The sequence below is a fragment of the Onychostoma macrolepis genome, chromosome 23 (genome assembly GCF_012432095.1).
Source record: "Onychostoma macrolepis isolate SWU-2019 chromosome 23, ASM1243209v1, whole genome shotgun sequence".
Classification (NCBI taxonomy): domain Eukaryota; kingdom Metazoa; phylum Chordata; class Actinopteri; order Cypriniformes; family Cyprinidae; genus Onychostoma; species Onychostoma macrolepis.
Genome location: NC_081177.1, coordinates 7,342,155 through 7,363,438, shown reverse-complemented (window position 1 = coordinate 7,363,438; position 21,284 = coordinate 7,342,155). Strand labels below are relative to the sequence as shown.

General features: G+C 35.1%; 1 protein-coding gene across 4 annotated transcripts; it reads left to right on the top strand.

The window, feature by feature from the left end:
• The first annotated feature begins 6,773 nt into the window (after positions 1 to 6,773).
• LOC131532267 (protein-glutamine gamma-glutamyltransferase K-like) lies at positions 6,774 to 20,882 on the top strand. 4 transcript variants are annotated; one of them, XM_058763785.1, is made up of 15 exons: positions 6,774 to 6,783; positions 10,035 to 10,236; positions 10,892 to 10,914; positions 11,325 to 11,516; positions 11,654 to 11,905; positions 12,005 to 12,123; positions 12,622 to 12,729; positions 12,876 to 13,053; positions 14,399 to 14,537; positions 16,707 to 16,899; positions 16,997 to 17,150; positions 17,990 to 18,274; positions 19,292 to 19,452; positions 19,556 to 19,692; positions 20,563 to 20,882. In XM_058763785.1, coding segments are annotated over exons 2-15 (2,088 nt in total). In that variant the 5' UTR covers positions 6,774 to 6,783; positions 10,035 to 10,234; the 3' UTR covers positions 20,708 to 20,882. The 4 variants fall into 4 exon arrangements, with proteins under 4 accessions (XP_058619768.1, XP_058619766.1, XP_058619765.1 ...); XM_058763783.1 differs by lacking the exon at positions 6,774 to 6,783 and adding an exon at positions 8,426 to 8,469 and having other exon boundaries at positions 9,403 to 10,236; XM_058763782.1 differs by lacking the exon at positions 6,774 to 6,783 and adding an exon at positions 9,073 to 9,308 and having other exon boundaries at positions 9,403 to 10,236.
• The last annotated feature ends 402 nt before the right edge of the window (positions 20,883 to 21,284 follow it).

Here is a 21,284-nt window from a genome sequence, read left to right as displayed (position 1 = left end):
TTATAATCAATGTAGTTTATGTTTTGATGTGTAAATATAAGCACTGCTGTCTTCCCTCCAATAATGGCAATAGCTTTATAGACTCACTTCTCAATCGCACTAGTCAGCATTGGGTTTTCATAATAAATGAAAAATAATTAAGATGTGAATCTGAAAATGCTGTGTAATTACAGCTTGATTGGTTATAAGGGGAGTATTTGTGAGAGTCTACGAGGAACAGGTTTAGTGATTATAAAGGGAGTATTATAGTATTGTCAAGAGCATTTACTTGTAATAAAAGTAATTCAGAAACAGTTCGTGTTTTGGATGTAAAAAGTGTATGACATACAGCTGCACCACACAAAATGCATCTTAAAGGGGACATCAGATGCCCATTTTCCACAAGTTGGTATGGTTCTTTAGGGTCTTCATGAAATGTCTGTAACATACTTTGGTTAAAATTCCTCAGTGGTCGTGTAAAACAACAGCCTTTTTACCCTGTCAAAAACAGCTCTGTTAAAAGTGACTTGTTTCGGTGCATGTCTCTTTCAATGATAATGAGCAATTGCTCGCCCCACCCCTCCCTTCCGTGGGGGGCGTTGACACAGACATGTAAATATGTGACCCTGGACCACAAAACCAGCCATAAGTAACACAGGTATATTAGAAGAGTTTGGTTCCAAAATGCTATAAATCCATTTTGATTAATTTGAGTAAAAATGTGTTTTTCTTACCAAGAAAGTGGCAAGATGAAAACCACTATTTTCTATTTCAAACTTTCACATACCATCTTTAGGTTATAATAACATTAAAAATTCAAATCTAGATTTTAATTTTCAAAGATTTATTATAAAAAGAGAACCCCCACCCCAAATGCAATAAATCCATGACACTTTTTTTTTTTTTTTCCAAAATGCAATCCATTGAATCAATATAAAAGTTATTTTTCATATTGAAACTAAAAGGATAAAATAAAAGGAAATTTCATCATGAACAAGAACATGAACAACATCACATTAGACCACAGAAATTCCAAAATGACATTTCCCTTACATTCAACTTCCAAAAGTGCATTCATCTTTGCCATGTTATATTCATTTAGTTGACTAGTGCCATACGCTGTATACAACAAAAACATTAATGGCATTAATAAAAACACTTACACTGACAAGATACGCAATATCGCATTAATAATCTGCAATTTTTAACGTGATATTGCATAGCTTGTCAGTGATCTATGGCCTGTATATTAAATGTCGCTCCATCTGAAAGCACGTGATGGAGATCACAGAACCGACTTTACTGACGAGATGAGCATGATAATCACATGCGATTTATCGTGCAGCCCTTTTTGTTTGTTTGTTGATCACAAAGTACAGAGCAGATGAGGAAAACTCGGATGCCATTTTTTCAGATTCCTCCTGCCGATTGCAGTTTTAGGCATACTTACCAGGGACTGGTGTGTGGAAGAGTTAGAACACGCATTTGTGTTGGTGTTGTTAGGCCGTATTGTTCATATTGTCACTACAAAGATTTGTACGTTTATATTCATTTATGAAACGCTGTTACAGAATTTGTCTTGGTGACATTCAATGGAATAATGAGTGACACTGTCAAGCGTTCGCCCAACAAGCAGAAATTGAAGTAGAAATTTTCTTAATTTTCATTTATTTCTATAAATGCTGAATGCTAACGGCTCTTAGAGAGAAGGCCTCACCTAATGGCATATACAGTCCAACAAACAAAATGTGTACAGCGTCATCCATAATCCTGATCGTCTGACATAGCAAAATGACAGTCACAGTAGATTGAGAGGAGGTTTTCTGTATTCTGGATGCATTATGACACTTTTCTTAAATGATGTATACACTTTCTGAGAAACTAGACCTCTAGAATTTACACCTGTGTCCCCATAGAACTTGTTTTGATATTATCTTTGGGTCTGCATAGGGGGAAAGCATGGACAATAAGGTTTATTCTATATCTACTCTAAATCTATGCGAGTACATACTACTACAACTACTACTACTACTACTACTAATAATAAACAGTTGAAACAAGCTTGGCTGGTACATCTCTTTAATTTCATGTTGGATGGTGAAAAAATCCACATTCTGATGCATTAGAAAAAGTATTAGAAAGACACGAGACTGTGGTACTCGTGCAAAAATAATAATAAAAATAAAATAAATAAATAAATACTAGTGCTGTCAATCAATTAAAAAAAATGAACTAATTAATCACACATTTTTCTGAAATTAACCCCCCCCCCCCTAACATTAAAGTTTTTAAATATACTTTTATATTGCAATAATTTCACATTCAATCTTCAAATTAATGTACAAACAACATAAAGACAGTATATTTGTTTAATGGCATCTTTTTTTTATGACTGAAGGCCAGTATCACTGATACCAATACTGATTTCTCTATAAAATGCGCCCCCAGTATTTACCTATTGACTATAGCCATTCAACATTGCAGTATAACTGAGAGATATCAATTTTAACATTTATTAGACTTTTAAAAAATAACTTAACTCTTAAACTTAAAACAATCTTCACATAAACCCATTATTATAAATGTCATATTTACTTGTGCCTTTCAGCAGAAATATACAGAAATTGAAATTGAAGTTATCAAACACTAAAAACTAAATTAAATATAGATGAATCCTTAAAGCTATAAAAGTTCTTTTTTCCTCTTTTTTTCTTTGTCGTTTGATGAACAGACATCACAGCAGCTGGTTATTAGGTTATTTTGGCTGATATTTCTTTAAGAGCTGTCACTGCTGAACATGACGCGGATCTGACACGCATCGTATTTTCTCTCAACTCTCATCACCTTTTCTGACACACTTCAGGTCTTAAAGTCTCTATTAATGAGCTGACGAGTTGAATAAGGTGTGTTAGATGAGAGAGACAGTGCTGGGTTGCTCCAGGAAAGTTCTGAAAACCATTTTAGAGACATGTTCTTAAATGTGACTCATATAAAATATATTAGGCTACATGCATGCAGCCACTCACAGTTTTAAGGCAGCTTTAATCGCCTTTTTGGTAACATCATGACTTAACTGACCACAACATTGCATGCTAGTAGTTTATTTCGCGCTTTGATGTGAAATGATACAGGGCGCTAATTTTGACACCACTAATAAATACATATATAAAACTGAAATGAAGATTTTGGGGAAAAGTTTGAAAACTAGCTTACATATGCTGAATGACGTCATTGTGTGTGTGTGTGTGTGTGTGTATGTGTGTGTGCGTGTGTGTGCATGTGTGCGCGTGTGGGTGTGAGGATCTGTTTGGAGTTGGCATTCCCTATTTTTAAAAACATTTGTCAACATGATTTATTTTGTAATATCATTTTTTGGCCTCATATTTACTAGGGATTTAATTGAAATCTTTGTAAAAAAATAATATAGATCTATGAGACTTGTGAACCCTTAAAACTTAATAAAGGTATTACCACTATTAATAAGCATATCTTTAATACCAACCCATTCTCACACCCAACTCGTCACATATTGAAGCTTGGTCAGGACCACTTGGCGTCGCTTTTTGACGCTCAAGGTACCCCTTAGCGTCATTTTTCGACTTGCAGGGTCCTCCGTTGCTTTAAATAGGAAACCCTTAGCGTCAATATGCCGACGCCAAAATGGGAATTTTATCGTCATAATTAAATTATATATTGGGTAATAACATTGCCATTATTGCATATATGTTGGGGTGTGATTTTTCAATGTAAACAGCCACAACAGTTTTATTTATATTACAATATTTACACATTTGTGAGCACATAACCCAACCCCTGCCCCTAAACCTACCATTTGTCAATAAAACACAAGATATAACAGGCAGATACAACTACAGTCATAATTTATTTAAAAAATATGAATATTCCAAGTCTTCCGAGGCAAAACATTTGATTTGTGAGAGGAATAAACGCGATTGCCGTCTCCGTCCGCCGTTAAGCTCAGCCTGTGCGCGAATTCAAAAAATGCCGCCAGAAGAAGCCTTACGTCAGCCTTGGTTGTGAAATACTATTGGTTCTTGTGTGTCTCGTGACCGATTGCGTCATGCTGTTCTGACAGGCTATTGGCTCTTCTGTGTCTCGTGACCAATTGCGTCATGCTACTGGACTGGAGTATCTTTTGAATGAGATGCGAGCGCGTTAACAAGAGCGGGATCATTTTCAGCGATTAAAACCTTGTTTTGCTCTCTTCTTCTGACAAAGACTTCGTATGGCTTCAGAAGACTTGGAATGCAACATGACTTGTTTGTAATGCTTTTATACTGCTTGTTTATGGTCAGTTTTTGCAATAAATACCTGTGACTGCACTTATATTTGCCTGTTACATGTTTTATGTTGTTCAGAAGTGGGTAGGTTTAGGGTAGGGGTCGGGTTAGGTGCTCCAATAAAAGTATAAATGTATATAAAATGATTTATAATTTTTTTACAAATGCATGCAAACCATTAAACTAAGACAAACAACTGAAAACAACGGAGGATAACGTGTTGTCATTTTCCATAAGCGTCTTGACCTGACGCATAAAGCAAGTAACTGAAAGCAATGGAGATCCTATTTTGTCATATACTGACGCCTAGGGGCACCTTTGGCGTCTTCATAGTGACGCGAAAGGCGTTTGACCATGCTTCAGTTTTTGACGCCTTGGGAGTGAGAATGGGTTGTTAATACATATTGTATATAGGCTTTAACGGTGTAGGTATTTTCTACCGCTGCAAGGGCCGCGTTTATAAAGCGTGCGTACGCACAGATTTGATCTTAGAGTGTGCGTACGCTTAAATCCACGCCAACGCTCATATTTATTAGGGGTGTGCGATACTGCAAATTTTGGTATCGATCCGATACCAAGTAAATACAGAGCAAGTATCGCCAATACTGATACCGATACCGATACTTTTTCCTTTTTAATAACATACATTTAAATGACCAATTACACTTTGAAAATTAACAATAACTTATGTTGATATGACTAAAATATTACATTCACCTTAAAGCTATGTGGATATTATTATTCTGAAAGGAGTTTACAAGCAGAGGAGCCCAGAATATGAAAGCAATGCGTAAAGTTTCGTGTTAAGCATTTTCCTCCCATAGAAAAGAGTTAGGCTATAAAGAAAAAAGAAAAAAAAAATGAATGTGGCCTAATGCATTAAGAAAGTAAAATTGAAAGGCCAACTCAGTATACTGATGATGCAAACTATATGCAGGCAAGCAGCCCAGGATATGAACCCAAAGTGCATGCATGTTAAGTGTTTTCCTCTGATAAAAAACCTTTATAAAGAAAAAACAACAACGTGGCTTAATGGTTGGAGACAGTAATAAAAAGGCCAAATTCGGTCAATTTAATGGGTCTGGCTTCCAGTCTCATCCGCTTCCAGCACTTTTTAACTGTACAAAACAGCTCATTTTGCTGCTTGCTTGGTGTTGCAAACTGGTGCTTCTTACCATATTATTTTAATGAATTACTTAATTATAAACACACGGTGGATAGCACAAATAATTTTACCGTTTATTGTTTTTATTATTTATTATTTTTCTCACGATTTCCCTACCGTGCCTAATGAAGTGGAAGTCTCGCACATTCAGTCTATGAAAAAGCTTACTTCCACATTGAAAAAGGTGAATAAGTTTGTTGCTGTTGCCACGAATTTCTACCGTTCCATCATCTCTCGCTGTAGCCAATAATATCCGCTCGCGCTTGGAGCCGCTGAGTCACGTAATGGCATAACAAAACACTAATGCAGTAATGCTTGCATACTAGACGTGAAAAGAGCGTTATATAAACACACATACATGCCTATTCTTTGTTGAATGTATTAAGCAATATATTATGTGTAGAGGAGAGAAAATTAACCTAAAGTATCGATCTAATCAGGCTAGTATCGATCCGATACCGATACCAACGTTGGTATCGATACTATCGATATTAGGATCGATCCGCCCACCACTAATATTTATAAAAATGGTCTTTGACGTGGAAAAGTGCTTAGCGTCACGTCAGGGTCCGAGCAGACTTATGCACTTTTTATTGTCGGAGTAATGCAGATTTTTTCAAATGTAAGCTGTTCTTGCAGGTCGCTGTTCTAAATTATCATGATTGGTGATATTTTATATGTTAATGATATTAATTAGGAGTCGTTTACAAGGCAGAGAGCTGAAACCATTCAATTGCACATAAGTTCAAGATAATTTGCAATTCATAGATTTCACATCTGAAAGAGGCGTGTACGCTCCTTTTCTGTTCGTACGTTCATTCTATGAATCGCACGTACACATTTCTGAGAAATGATTGTAAGATCAAATTTAGGACGGTTTCTGCGCAACATTTTATAAATGAGGCCCCACATCTGTTTCATTTAGCTTGATCTGTGCTTTTTAAAGGGGTGGTTTACTGTTTTTTTTTTTCTAGGCTTGATTGTGTTTATGGGGTGCAGTCTAACATGTGTTCATGCTTCGTTTTTTTAAAAACGCATTATTTTTCATATAATTTACTTTTATTCCACACTGCTCTGTCCCTGTCTCTTTCTGTTTTTATGAAGCCCCTCCCTCAGAAATACGTGATGGGCTCTGATTGGTTAGCTGGCTCAGTGTGTTGTGATTCATTAAACCGCCGAACGTGCGTCTAAATGTCCCGCCCCTCAGCTCAGCTGCATGTGCTCCAGTAGTGTTGTAAACAATGGCGTCGTCTATATTGCTTATCAATTTGGGCCCAATTGAGACGCAGAGGATATTGAAGAGGATCGCGCAGAACCTGTGCAAACATGGCTCTTAATGTATGTTTGTTTGTTTGTTGTCTCATACTTTTAGATATGCTGTTATTATGCTACTGCTTATGTTAGCTTTTAATAAATGGTTTTATTTTGATTAAAGCTTTAATACAGTATGGCAACCGCATACGCGTCCATGTATAACGCTTCTCATTGCTATGTGAAAATGTATAATTGGAACAGTTTGTTGGAGCTGATCTGACGATCTGAATGAGAGAGAGAGAGAGAGTGAGAGAGATGCAGAGCAGGGCAACACAAGGAACAGTATTAAGAACGGCTGTTTTAGAACATTAATTTTGAAACTTGTGAATCCATTAGAATAGTTAGAAGACAGAATCGCGATTCATATATGAACAGATTTTTCGTGCACCCCTAGTTTTATCTTCCTCTTCTCTAAAGCAGCACAGCATGGCCTCGCCCCCTTCCTTACATCTTCCCGAGGGCGGGGTTTATCTGGGTCCATGATGTATCAGACCCGGGAAGTAGGTCGTTGTAGTCCCTTACCAGCCGTTTTTGTAGGCATTAAACTTCCAGAATTTTAAAATTCGACAGTATCTCTGTTTGCAATGAACTTTCAGCGCTGCAACTTTGCAGATATTGTTTATGCTCAAACAACAACATTACACACTAACTAACGTTAATAAAGTGAAATTGCAACAAACCCGCGAGAGTGGAAGAGCTCCAGAGAACATCTGCGCTGTGTGTCGATGCACTTTACAAGAGCATAAGACCAGCAAGCAAGGTAAAAATATATGTACGTTTGTCTGTCCATTTGTCTGTCGCTTAAAAACAATATTTTGTTAAAAATGGTTGTATGCAGAATTTTGGTAGGTGTACAGTAAAAAAATAATTTTGTCTATGGAGTGTCATGGAGTGTCTATGGAGTGTAGTGATACTCCAAATGATTGTACCCATGAGCATAACTTTTTTTAATTAAATAAAAAAATGAAAATAAATTAGCTTTTTTTATTTTATTATTAATTATACTAAATGATGTTTATGAAAATATATAAAAAAACAAAAAATGAAGAAAGTTTACTGTGATGGGTAGGTTTAGGGGATGATACAGTATAAAATTCATTAATATAACGTAAATATAAATTAAAGGTTCTAAATATATGGTAATGTAGAAACTGTTTGAATTTATTTTGTGAAAAGCTATACAAATAAATTAATTGAATTGAATTGTCTATGGAAAACATAGAAATCTGACATGTCTGGACATGCTCACAATTATTGTTTTAATCTCTTCTCATTGATAGCCATGTTACCTATTTTATTTAAATTCTTTATACAACCAGTGGTGGGTCCAGGATTTTTTTGTTGGGGGTGCTTAACAGTTCAGAGGGGGTGCTAAAAAACTAATTAAATTGAGAGAAAGTAATGAACGCCTAACTTTAGCTATCAGTTTTTTATATAGGCTACAGCAGCTTCGAAAAAGGCATATTTAACATTTTTCCTGTGGTATTAAACTCATATGTCACTGTTATTAGTAATATAACTTATAATGCCAACTGCCAAATATGACACTTACAAAGTAATATAATTTATGAATGAATATAGAGAAAGTTGGGATTTTTTATTTTTTTTCATTGTTTTATTTTATTTATTTATTTATTTTTACACACATCTAGTAATTTTTTTCTGACCATCAAATGTCAGTCACTCAATGCCAACTGTTAGGAAAACATGGTAAATTCTAACCATTTACAATAGATAGTGCCGACAATTCATAAAACTATTTCCACACGAGCACGCATTGCGGGCGATAACCTCCCCGTGCTGATTTGCATCGTATCACGTGTCGATGATAGCCAGAGATATTGTCAAAAGCATCACAAATTGGCAATATTAAGAGGATTTAGCATTTCCATTTAATGTAGGCCTGTTACATTCTTATTATTATTAGGCCTATTATTATTATTTTTAGATTGCTTTTATTATTAAATTACATGAAATTATTGCCCCGCAATAATTTCATAGCGCATCACCGCATGATAATAAAATAGGCTTGCTTACTCCTCATTGAAAAAGTTTTTTTTTTTTTTTTTAAACAGGTCTATTAATTTAAACAATGAATTATAGGCCTATAATTATTATTATTAACACTGCAGTCATCAATGAAAATTCAGAGAAGCTTTATTTCATGCACCGATTTTCAAAAACAACCTGTTTAACGCGAAATACGTTTCTTCTCATGTTTTCACTTCATGAGCCACAAGAGAAATATTAAGGGAATAATTTAAGACAGTTATATACCATTATCAGCATATGTTAAAGCAGATTCGTCTCTCGTTGTCTCAGAGAGAATATGTGCCATTAATGCAGTGTTAGCCGTCAGTTTTTTTACTTTCACTTTCTCTAGTGAATTGACTGACTTTCACCGTCTTGCGCAAAGTTTGCTTGACCGCTTCCCCATATTGCCAATTGTTTATAGGCTGTGCCGGGGCTAAGCAAGTTTCTGATGGGGCTATAGCCCCGTCAAGCCCCGCCCTAGCGCCGCCACTGTATACAACCAACAGAACATATGTGTGAGCGCGGGCGTGTGTCTTAAAACTGATCTCTTAATTTCTTTTACTTTTTAATATTGCTTGTTCATTATTGTTTTTCTCACGGATCCCATAGAGACAGAGGGAGAGAGAGAGTGCACCTTAGAACGCAACCAGACACGCGCGCTGCAGATGGGAGGGGTACCCCACAGATGTTCCTATGAGGAAGATTCAAAACGCACCATAAAATCTTCAAAAACATTACTCGACAGCTCATTTATGGTTTTTACCACTGGCCAGACAACATATCTCATCCCATCCCATTTCCGCATCTGAAACTCATTATGAGATCAAAGATCACATATGGATATTATTAATATTATTATGAGGTCATGAAAGGTCAAAGTCATTAATCATTTTTGTCATATGTAGCCGGTTATCACTACTCATGCGTGTTTGAGGCTCGGTATTAGCCATTTCTTTCATCACTGTAAAAATAATCATGCCCTTCTCCTCATTACAGAAATCCTCACTGACAGCTCTGCTTATCAGCTGAGAATTTAATGAGATGTTAATGTCTTGTTAATGAGGTGGTTCAGAAGTTCAAATGCAATGATTATTCTATGCTGTCATTACCTCTAATTACTCCTCCTTACAAATGTGACCAACCTTAATCTAAGTCACTGTAAAGATTGCCATATTTAAATAAGGTGATAAAAATACCTGGTGAGATTCATCCTAAACACTAAACTCTCTCTGTCATAATAGAGGAGATTCTTCACGCTCTTGAGCTCTGAGCTGTGGATGGGGTGGAGATGAAGATCTGTATATATACACCATAGCTGCTCAGAAGATAAGCATCATAGAATTGCTTCCAGACTTGAGTTCAAGTCATTTTGGTGCAGTTACTCCGTTAACAAACAGGAACATACACTCTTCAGATACATTCAGGAACAAGAACTGCAAACATGTAAGTTATCTATTTATCTATCTATCTATCTATCTATCTATCTATCTATCTATCTATCTATCTATCTATCTATCTATCTATCTATCTATCTATCTATCTATCTATCTATCTATCTATCTATCTTTATTTATTTATTGTGATCTGGTTTAATTTAGCATATAATCTTAATTTTAATAATCTGAAATACAGATGGTGCAATTTTGTGCAATTTTCACAAGCAATTTCAAAACTCTTAGTACTAATCTCAGCACAGATCATCAAAAATTCAGTGTTTTCAACTGGTGAAACTACAACACAGACTAAGTCATATGGTATAGTATCTTGCACTGCTGTTTAATTAACTGATTATTAAAAGTACTAAACAAGACGATCATAGCGTTCTTATTCAGTGATTAAACCAAATGTTCTCATTACGTTACCTGTTTGAAATGAATGATTATGTGGACTGAAAATATATGTAACTGTAATGAAAGCATGAGATCTGACATTGAAAGATTGACTAGCAGTGTTACAAGTGTGATCAGTTTGGATTTTGAGTTTTGAAAACGTACATCTTTGATGTAAAAACTGCACCAAAATTAATAATAATAATAATAATAAACTGTAAACTTTGTTTAGTAGAAAGTTTAAATAACACTTCTCTCTTTTCTCTCAGGAATCCTCATGTAGAAGTTAATGGTAAGAGAAATACATCTCAGTAGTACATATTAACAAGGTCTGATTGCCATTATGTTACACAGACAAAGCTGATATACTGTTATTGTAGTATTGTAAAATAAGTTTGTACTGTTATAAACAACAAAATATTTGAACTGTATCTACATCCACCAACTGACAGTCCTTCAGCCTGTTCTGACTTGTGATGTTTTTATATGTTTCACAATGGTTGCACACTATCTCACTCTATCCTTTTAAATACATTGAAATGCATTCTAGGAAACATCTGATCAGGGGCACATGAACCTGAAACCAGCATACAGATTGATTTGTCAACACTTAACGCCTAAATTAGCTTGAGACTTTAATGTTTGTTTGTTTCTGTTTTTCAGTTTCTCTTAATAAACTTTCCTTATATGGCTGATTTTTAGGTGCTGTACTGCAGGTACGTTCTATTGATCTGATCAAGACCAGGAAAGGACAGAATCGACAGGAGCATCACACAGATGCTTTCTTTAGCAATCATCTGATCGTCCGTAGAGGACAGTGTTTCCAGATGTCTATTGAGCTCTCTCGACCCTTTGTTCCAAACAGAGACCAGCTTCACCTGGAGCTGAGACTTGGTCAGTCATGGTTTTACTGTCCTTACTGTTGTGATCTTGTTCTCAAGCATGATCCTGTTTACACCTGCCACACCAGCCATCTCTGATTATCTGATGAAAAATGAAAAATAACGTGCTTTTGTATGTGTGTTTTACAGGAAATGTCTTACCAGTACACAGGGGCAGTTTTGTGATTGTTCCACTGGTGTCGGAATTCAGGAAAGATGCCTGGGAGGCAAAAATTGTTGAACAGGCAAAAACCACAATCAGATTGGCGGTTTATTCCCTTCCAACTGCTTGTGTTGGACGGTACAAACTCAATGTAGTAACAAACTGCCCAACGGGAAAGGCCACTTCACCAGACACTCCTGAAAATGACATTTACGTGCTATTCAACCCTTGGTGCAAAGGTATTATCTGAAGAGAGAGAAAACAATAGGACACTGTGGGTGTCTATCACTGAATAATGAAAATAAAATGTAAGCTTTCTCTCTTTCTGCTCTCATCAGATGACAATGTGTACATGAATTATGAGGCAGAGAGAGCTGAGTATGTACTGAATGATATGGGGAAAATCTACTATGGAACTGAGCAACAGATCGGTACCAGAACCTGGAATTTTGGACAGGTAAAATTTCAAACACAGAAGTGTGTTCAAATGTATCCAATAGTTGTGTAAATGTTTTAGTAAAACGTATGTTTCCTGATATCGATCAGTTATTTTTTGAGAATTCTCATCATCATTCTGGGAAAATGTTCATCATGTGTTTGATTCCCAGAGAATGCATGAACTGCTTAAATGTATAGTCTGAAATGTAAGCTGTTTTGAATAAATGTGTCTGCCACAAGTGTAAATGTTAATCAATCATTTAACAGTGGATCAATACAAGACATGACTTGTCAGCTGATTATTGATGTAATGTTGAGACATGGTTGCAGAAAGGTTGTCACACTTTAGAGGTAAACAGAACATTGTCCAAAACCATCATGCACAACCAAACGTTCTGAGAACCAAAAATATACTCCTAGATCACTCTGGAAACCGAAACTTGTTAATTGGGATTTATTTTTAATTTTCTGTATTTTCTTGTTTCAATCTTTCCAAATTGTGATCTGTGGTTCTTAGTTTGATGAAGGAGTCTTGGCTGCGTGTTTCTTTGTGTTGGAGAGGAGTGGTGGGTCTTGCTCAGGATGGGGAGATCCTATTAATGTAGTCAGAGTGGTATCTGCCATGGTGAGTCTTTATTGTCTTTTTACCCGCATCCAGATTTTTCCATGCTCTGCTGTTGTGTAAGAATATCTGACAAAGTCTGAAAATTATTCATGAACAATGAATCGTGATGATGTGAAGCAGATGACATAATATTGCCAATGTTTCAGGTTAATTCCAACGATGATGATGGAGTGCTGATGGGTAACTGGAAAAAGACCTGTGAGGGGGGAATTTCTCCTACAGTTTGGAGCGGCAGCAGTGCCATCCTGAAACAGTACCACAGCAGTGGAGGAGTACCTGTCAAATATGGGCAGTGCTGGGTCTTTGCTGGAGTCACTAACACACGTAAGATACTAAGCATTATTGAAAGTGATATAATAGTGTGAAGATAATGCTTTAGTGCTTATTTTGCCACTTTCAAACATAGATAGTGAAGCAAACTAATTAGGCGAAATCACATAGGGAGCATCTGTGCATTTATCGATTATACTCTTAATCAAATTGAATAATCATGACATTCATTTTGTAAATAATTCTAATCAAATTGTTGTCAAAGTGAATTTTTACACACTTAAAAGAGGCCTGTTTACACTTAATATATGATCACTGTGAACTGATCAAGTAAATAACCACATCACATCAACATCAAGATCCAGACAACAGTTCGGATCTATTTTCCCCACATAACATTAAAATTAGTGCACAATTAATAATAAAAAAATCGTGATTATGATTACAGATGCTGCGAATAGAGAAAAGCCACGGAAGTAAGCCGTTTTCTGTGAATGTGTGAGATTTCCAGGGTGTTCTGAAAAATTGTGCTACCATGTCAGGTTTTGCTACCTCCCGTTAAAACAGTTAGTATCATGATTCGACAGCGAAAAATGCTACCTATCAGTTTTTGCTTCCACCCTGTTGAAAAAAACAGCATATGCTGGTTAGGTATGTTTTGAAGCATAGCTGCTGGTTTGAGGTGGTTTAAGCTGGTTCTTAGCTGGTCATGTGCTGGTCCTAAACTGGTCCTAAGGAGAGCAAGAAGAAGAAGAAGAATGAACTTTAATGGCCAGGTATGTTTACACATACGAGGAATTTGTTATAGTGACAGAAGCTCCACAGTGCAGCAGAATGACAGCAACAGGACAGGACATAGATAATAAAACAATAATATACAAATATACAAAAAGGCAATAGGGAGATAATGAGAAGAATAACAAAGCGCAGTAAACGGTAAAAGTGTTTGCACTACAAACCAGTGTGTTCATAATTAAGATACTACATTAAAATACTATGGTAAGACATGCCAGTTTGCAATATCAAGCCAGACACATTCAATTTAAAGATGGCCCACTCTTACGGGAAAAAAATTATGTGGATATTGGAGTTTAGGAAATTATTGTCCACAGCGCGCTCACTGCGTTCTGCATTTTCGTAAATACCCCTGTTATAACGTAGATATTCATTGTAGAACGCTTGATTAGTAGGATTTTTCACGATGAATTGATGTGAAATCCAAGGGTTTCTTAACGGTATCAGGCTACAGCGAATTCTGCTTACAAACGAGTTTAGTTTACACTTGTCTTTTCAATGCGCATGGACATCCAGATATAAATGGCATTTTTATGCCAAATGGAGGGGTTGGGAATGAAATCTGGCTCATTTTGTTGATGTTTCTCTCTTTTTTCCCTCACAGTGTTGCGGTGTTTTGGCATTCCCACTCGTCCAGTCTCAAACTTCAGTTCTGCTCACGACACTGACTCTTCCTTGACGACAGATGTTTATTTAGATGAGAATCTTGAAGAGATTAAAAACATTACCCGTGATTCAATCTGGTAAGATTCTTTTTTTTATTTTTTTTTTTTTTTACTATCACTCAGATTCTATTTTAGCTTATTAATATTAAGAATTAGTTTTATATTTTCTGTCATTTTCATTTGAAATTTTGATAAATTTTGTTGTGTTTTTGTCATTTGTATCAGTTTTTATTATTTTTTCTTTTATTTTAGTTTATTACATCAAATTAAACAACGTGGATATACGAAAAGTTGCCAACTAGTTGAAATAAAATAGGCTATATTTTTAACTTGAATATTAAACAGAATACCTAGTCAACAATTTGATCTCCCAGGATACTCGTGATGTGGTCACAATGTGAGGTAACAGTGAGCTAAAAGTATAACCTCACAGCACCCTCAATGTGAGCTCATACTGTGGTCACAATGTAAGGTCAAAGTGTACTCACTGCACAGAGACTAGATACCCAGCATGCATTGCAGCATGAAGCTTTTGATTGTCACCATTGTTGAGTTTCATACACCAATTCTTGATGTCTCTCTTTGTTTTTAAATGACACCATTGTTCAAAATGTTTGTGACTTATCATGCTTTTAAAATCCTTCATAAATTACTACACTGCTTGATCCTATACTGTATAATCAAAAAAAAAAATCTATCTCTTTTTAGTGTTTCTTGCCAAAACAAATGTGCTTTACAAACACAGTTACAGCAGCCCCAAAACATACAATATTATAAAGTCAAGGGTCAAGAGCCCAACTAAAGCAAACACTAATCACTTTGATGGTAACCACAAACAAAACAATAAAACATCTAATTCTCAATAAGCACTTTTGTAGATGTCAAAAATAAAGTCAGTCTGGGTTGCGACCCAAATGACAGAGATGCGACCGTGTTCGGGAAACAGTCGTGACTAGCTAGTTCGTTTCCAAAACAATGCATCGTACTATGGTGGTTAATCAGCGAGTTATGTCGTTGTTCGGGAAACGCGCCCTTGGTTAGTAATGAGTGGAGCTGGTGATGCTGTTTGTGGAGTTGTTTAATCTTTCTCTGCTGAGATCTTGAGAGATTTAATGTCTTCTTTTATTTCAGTTGATTTCATCTAAGGCTGTGTCTGGAAGTCAGTTGTATGTTTGGAGAAGATTCTTATAATAGAAATCTGTTAGCTGGGTGTGCACTCATGAGCTCATCATGTGAAAGCACTGTGATATCACTGCGATAGTGTTGAGAAACAGGAAGTAGAATGCCCCCCCAGTGACCAATATTTGAACTGTCTCCTTTCAACCTGCTCAACATTTTGAACTCACAATGAACTCACATATTACTCACACTGTGAGTATCACCGTATGAGAATGGTGTGATGTCACTGTGATCATCACGTGATCTCACGTGTTGACTGGGTATTCATCATGTAAAAATACATATAATTTTATATAGTACATTAAGCATAGCCTACTTAATGTGAACATCTGTTCATTAAGCTTTCTGCTTACTACATCTAGATGCATATTACTTTGTTTTTCTACTTTAATTCTACTTAATTCGTTTTTGTAAATGTATATTACATTAAGTTTTTATTTAATTCTACTTATTAATTTTTTTAATCTCTATTCTCTTGTGTATATAAGCATGTACAGCATATATGTAAGTACCTAGAGCAGGGGTCTCCAACCTTATTTCATTCGAGAGCTACTTTTTAAAAATGAAAGTAGCAGAGAGCTACCCATGTTATACAACACTTAAATCTCTTCAATAATGTACCAATCCAAACTGTTATACACAGTATTGTTAAAATGCGCTGGAAATATTCCAAAAGTACTCAGACACGCACTAGAATCATTTCACCAAGTTTTATGCAGAAAACCAACAAATAAAATTAGTTTTTTGTTTGCATAAACTGAAATAAAAACATTAAAAACAATGGCCAGATTTTAAACTAACAAAAACATGTTATCTACTGCCATGTACTACATGTTTATTTTATGTTAGTTCATTTTTTACTTTATTTCAAGTAACAAAAAATATTTTTGATATTTTTTAGTGAATAATTTAGTTTTAGGTTACTACCCTGATTCATGTAACACTATCTTTAATTGTCCTATTTCTATAATATGGAAGTGCCATTTGTGATATCAGATAAGTTGTGGCTTCATTGTTATTTTAATAAATTTTGTTTAATATTCAATGTTTCTGCTTTTCTGTATGTAGGAATTTCCACGTGTGGAATGAGGCCTGGATGGCTCGGCCGGACCTGCCATCTGGTTTCGGAGGTTGGCAGGTTGTTGATGCGACTCCTCAGGAGACCAGCCAGGGCGTCTTCCGCTGCGGCCCCACCTCTGTTGCTGCAGTCCGCAGCGGACAGGTCTACCTCAAATATGACACACCCTTCGTTTTCGCTGAGGTATGCTAATTCATCACAATTGATTTTACTACATAGATTTATAGATTTATAATATGGTAGGTGTTAATGCTACATATTTGCCTCTTTTTATTTGTAGGTGAACAGCGATAAAGTCTACTGGCAGCGCAAAAGTAACGGGACCTTTGCTGTGATTCGGGTTGACAAGAGTGCTGTAGGTCGCTACATCAGCACCAAAGCTGTCGGCTCAGATGGACGTGTAGACATTACGCACCTCTACAAATATGCAGAAGGTGAAAATCCTCATGAAATAATGTTGTGTCAGCTGAGATATTTTCACTTACACATGATAGAAACATTTACATGTTTTTGAAATGCTTCATTTGAAAAAATACAGATTATTTTGAATAGAAATAATCACTGGTTAAAATTTTACTGACATTGTCACTTGAAAAAAATATTTTTCACAATATTAATATAATAGCAAGATGCATTTGTGGGAGGTTTAATCCAGATTGTTGGTATCCAAATATTTAAACCACACATTAAGCTTGTTATTTTATTATTAGTTCTTTATTTTATTTTATTTTGCTTTTTATTTTATATCTGTCATTGTCAAATTTATTTATGTAGGACAATTAAAATGCAACTAATGTGATGTTCATCAAAATTTAAAACATGAAGACTTAACGTCACTCTTTGGTTTACTTGTTTTGTTTTGTTTTGTTTTTATCATTAAAAAATCAAAAACTTAACGTCATGCCTTGGTTAACTTACTTATTTGTTTAAAATATAATTTAATTTAATTTAATTGATCTATTTATTATAATTTAATTAAAAAGCAAATGTGCTGTACATCAAAACATCCCCCCCCCCCCATATGATATCCTACAACAGCATAACATATTTGTTGGTTAAAAGTTATAAAAACAAAAATCTTTAAGATTTGATTGAAACACATGTACAGTTGTGGTTTCTAAAACATTTTTAACTTCACTGCAACCCAAATCTTTTGCACGTGCTGAGCATTTATGAAAATAAATTGTCTATTTTATGAATATGTATACTAACAATGAGACTTTAAATATCATTCTATTCATTCCTTCTCTTTGGTTTTCACCTCTTTGGTCAGGTTCTTTGGAGGAGCGCACTGCTGTGGAAACAGCCTGTAGATATGGCTCCAAACGACCCACCTACTCTCCCGACGGTGACAGCGATGTGACGCTTGATATTGCTATGGAGGATGAAGGACCATATGTTGGTCAGGATGCTGTTCTGTCCATCGTTCTGAAGAACAACAGCAGCTCACCTCGCAGTCTCCATCTCAACAGCCAGGTGTCGGTCACGTACCACAATGTAGTCAACAGGACCTTCCTGAAGAAAGACCAGATGAGCCTTGCGCTCAAGCCTCATGAGGGTGAGAGATGATAATCCATCCGATAATGATCTGAATACAAAGCTTACAACTTCTCACCAGCAGAACAGCACATTAACAATACAAAACAATTATTAACTAAAACTATTAAAATTGGTATTATTTACTTATTTATTTTGCTAATTAAAACAAAGCTTAAAATAGAATATACATTTTCGATGGAAAACTTATTTCAGTTGGTTGCCCAGGTGACTTTTTAAATTTTTGTTTAAATTGAAGTAACAAAAATTACTGAAACCAAACCTGAATAAAAAATTAAAGCTGTACAGAAATATGTCGAAAATAAAAACTAATAATAAAAATGAAAACACACACACACACACACACACACACACACACACACACACGACCAAAATTACTGAAAATAAAAGCTAATTCTAAATATTAGGAAATATTATAATAGTATGTAAATCATACTAAAACTACACTGGGAAAGTGTTGTATACTAAACTAACTTATTTCTTTTTAAGTCCATTTAATTCAACAACTGGAACTGTGCTCAAATATACTTGAATTGTAAAAAAGAAATATTGTTGCTAATAAAACATAAATATGAGATTACAAACTTGAGCTTTACAGGCATAACTGAAAATTAGAAATGTTAAGTAAAACTGAAATAAAAATTGTAGAAATGTAATAAATAAGAATATAAACAATTAATAGAAAATGACAAAAATACAAAATTACTAAAACTGAATCTGAATCTAAATAAAAACTATATAAATACATAAAAATAAATGCAAATGTAAAATATTAGTAAATACTATAGTATATAAATAATACTAAAATAATACTGGTATGGTGTTGCATATTTTCAAAGACTAAAACAATTTATATTCCATTTAATTTGGTAATTCAGATTGTAATAAAAATTTATAAAAATGAATAAAATCTAGATGAAAAAATAAAATTTACTTCTGTACATTTCAGATTTATTTTTGAGTCATAATGTATTTAGACTCATAATATTTATGTAGTATGAATCTTTTGGCTCTATAGTCCAGACTCTGGAGTGGACGCTGCAGTATGAGGCCTATAAGCACCTTCTGGGGGATCATGCGGCACTGATACTCACTCTCTCTGGACTGGTCACTGAGACTAGTCAAACTCTGGCCAAACAGTTCAGCTTCAGGCTGCGCACACCAGACCTCATCATCACTGTGAGTTCACATGACTTGCTGTATATTGAGATTACACATGATGTTGGATATATGGCTATATTGCATTAATGTGACTTGTGTTGTGTGTTATTTTCTCTCTTAGCCTGTATGTGATGCTGTGCTGGGCAGAGAGCTGAAAGTCAAAATCAAGTTCCAGAACCCACTGCCCTGTGTGCTGAGGAACGTCATATTCCGGATTGAAGGATTGGGAATGCAGCATGTCAAAACCATTCACTATGGGTAAGACATCCAGAGTCAAACTGTTTTTTGTAATACTAATACATATAACTTTTACATTTATAATTTTATGTTACACTTTATTTCGATAGTCCACTTTAGACATTCTACAAACTATAAGTAACTTTTTAACTACATGTCAACTAATTCTCATTAATTTGCAACTACGTGTCTACTAACTCTCAGTAAGGTAGGTTTGGGGTTAGTAGAATAAGTTGACATATACTTGCAAAGTTTCTCATAGTCAGTATGTTGTATGTTGTGGACCCATCAATATAAAGTGTTAGAAGATATTAAACAGACAGTCTACTAATACTCTAATGACTGCTAGTTGACATGTAGTTGCAAAGTTACTTACTGTTAGTACATTTACATTACATTTAGTCATTTAGCAGACGCTTTTATCCAAAGTGACTTACAAATGAGGACATTAGAGGCAATCAAAACCAACAAAAGAGCAACAACATGCAAGTGCTATTACAAGTCTTGGTTAGCCTAACGCAGTACACATAAAAAGTTTTTTTTTTTTTTTTTTTAATAAAACGAGTAGATAGAATATAGAAAAAAGGAAACCTAGTGTTTTTTATTTATTTATAAGAAACAAGTAGATAGAATAGAAAAAAAGAAACCTAGTGTTAGTTTTACAAGAAAAGCTAGCAGGTAGAGAATAAATATGCAATTGATAGAGGGTCAAATGTGTTTTTTTTTTTTTTATAAAAAGAAGACAGATAGATAAAATAAAATTAGAATAGAGAGTGCTAGAGTTAGAGGGTCAAATAAAGATGGAAGACATTAGACATTAGTAGAATGTCTAAAGTGGACAATCAAAATAAAATTTTGAAATAACTTTTTTTTTTTCATACTTTCTTTCAGTGATATTGCATACCAAGCCTCAGTGAGTCTGACAGAGACAGTTGTTCCCAAACGGTCCGGCCCACAGAAGCTTCTAGCAACACTGGACTGCCTTCAGCTCACTCAGGTGCATGGAGTCGCAAACATCCTGGTCAAAGATTACTGAATAATCTTCACTTCATCTAATCAGTGCAAATATCCACATTCTTAAAACACTGACAACTGCAGTGTGACTTCAGTATTTTAGTATGAGGGCAAATGTGTTTGACCTAATCTATGCAATACAAGCATAATGCTTTTCGAGGTACTTGTCCTAATTAGCCTTTGCTTGTAGATCTATGCCAATCAATAAATGGAAAAACAAAACTTTTTTTGTGTGTTTTACTGTCATCATTGGTGGCTCTCAGTTCACTAATTAACCAAAACCAGAGCATCTAGCTGGTTACAAGTTTCAAACAGCACTGAAACAGGGTGGAATAAAAGTGTTTCAAAACTAAAAACTATGGAAATACCTGTCAAAGTGGAGCAGGAACTTGTTGTGTTCATATCCTAGTTTACACTTTAACACTTCAAAAAGCCATTCATTTAATTATTCTACAACATCACAAACTCTATTAAAACCATTACATCCTTGAGCTTTAGATTTCATAAAAATGTGGTACAATTTCCCATACTTTAACCCAGTTCAGCATTATCATCTATCTTTATAAACGAACATTTACACACAGAGGAGTTTATGTGTT

Bases quoted from the DNA above. Each gene is read 5' to 3' on its own strand.
- LOC131532267 (XM_058763785.1), top strand. The intron at 12,730-12,875 runs GTGAGTCTTTAT...CCAATGTTTCAG, and splicing joins TCAGAGTGGTATCTGCCATG to GTTAATTCCAACGATGATGA. The intron at 19,453-19,555 runs GTGAGTTCACAT...TTTCTCTCTTAG, and splicing joins CACCAGACCTCATCATCACT to CCTGTATGTGATGCTGTGCT.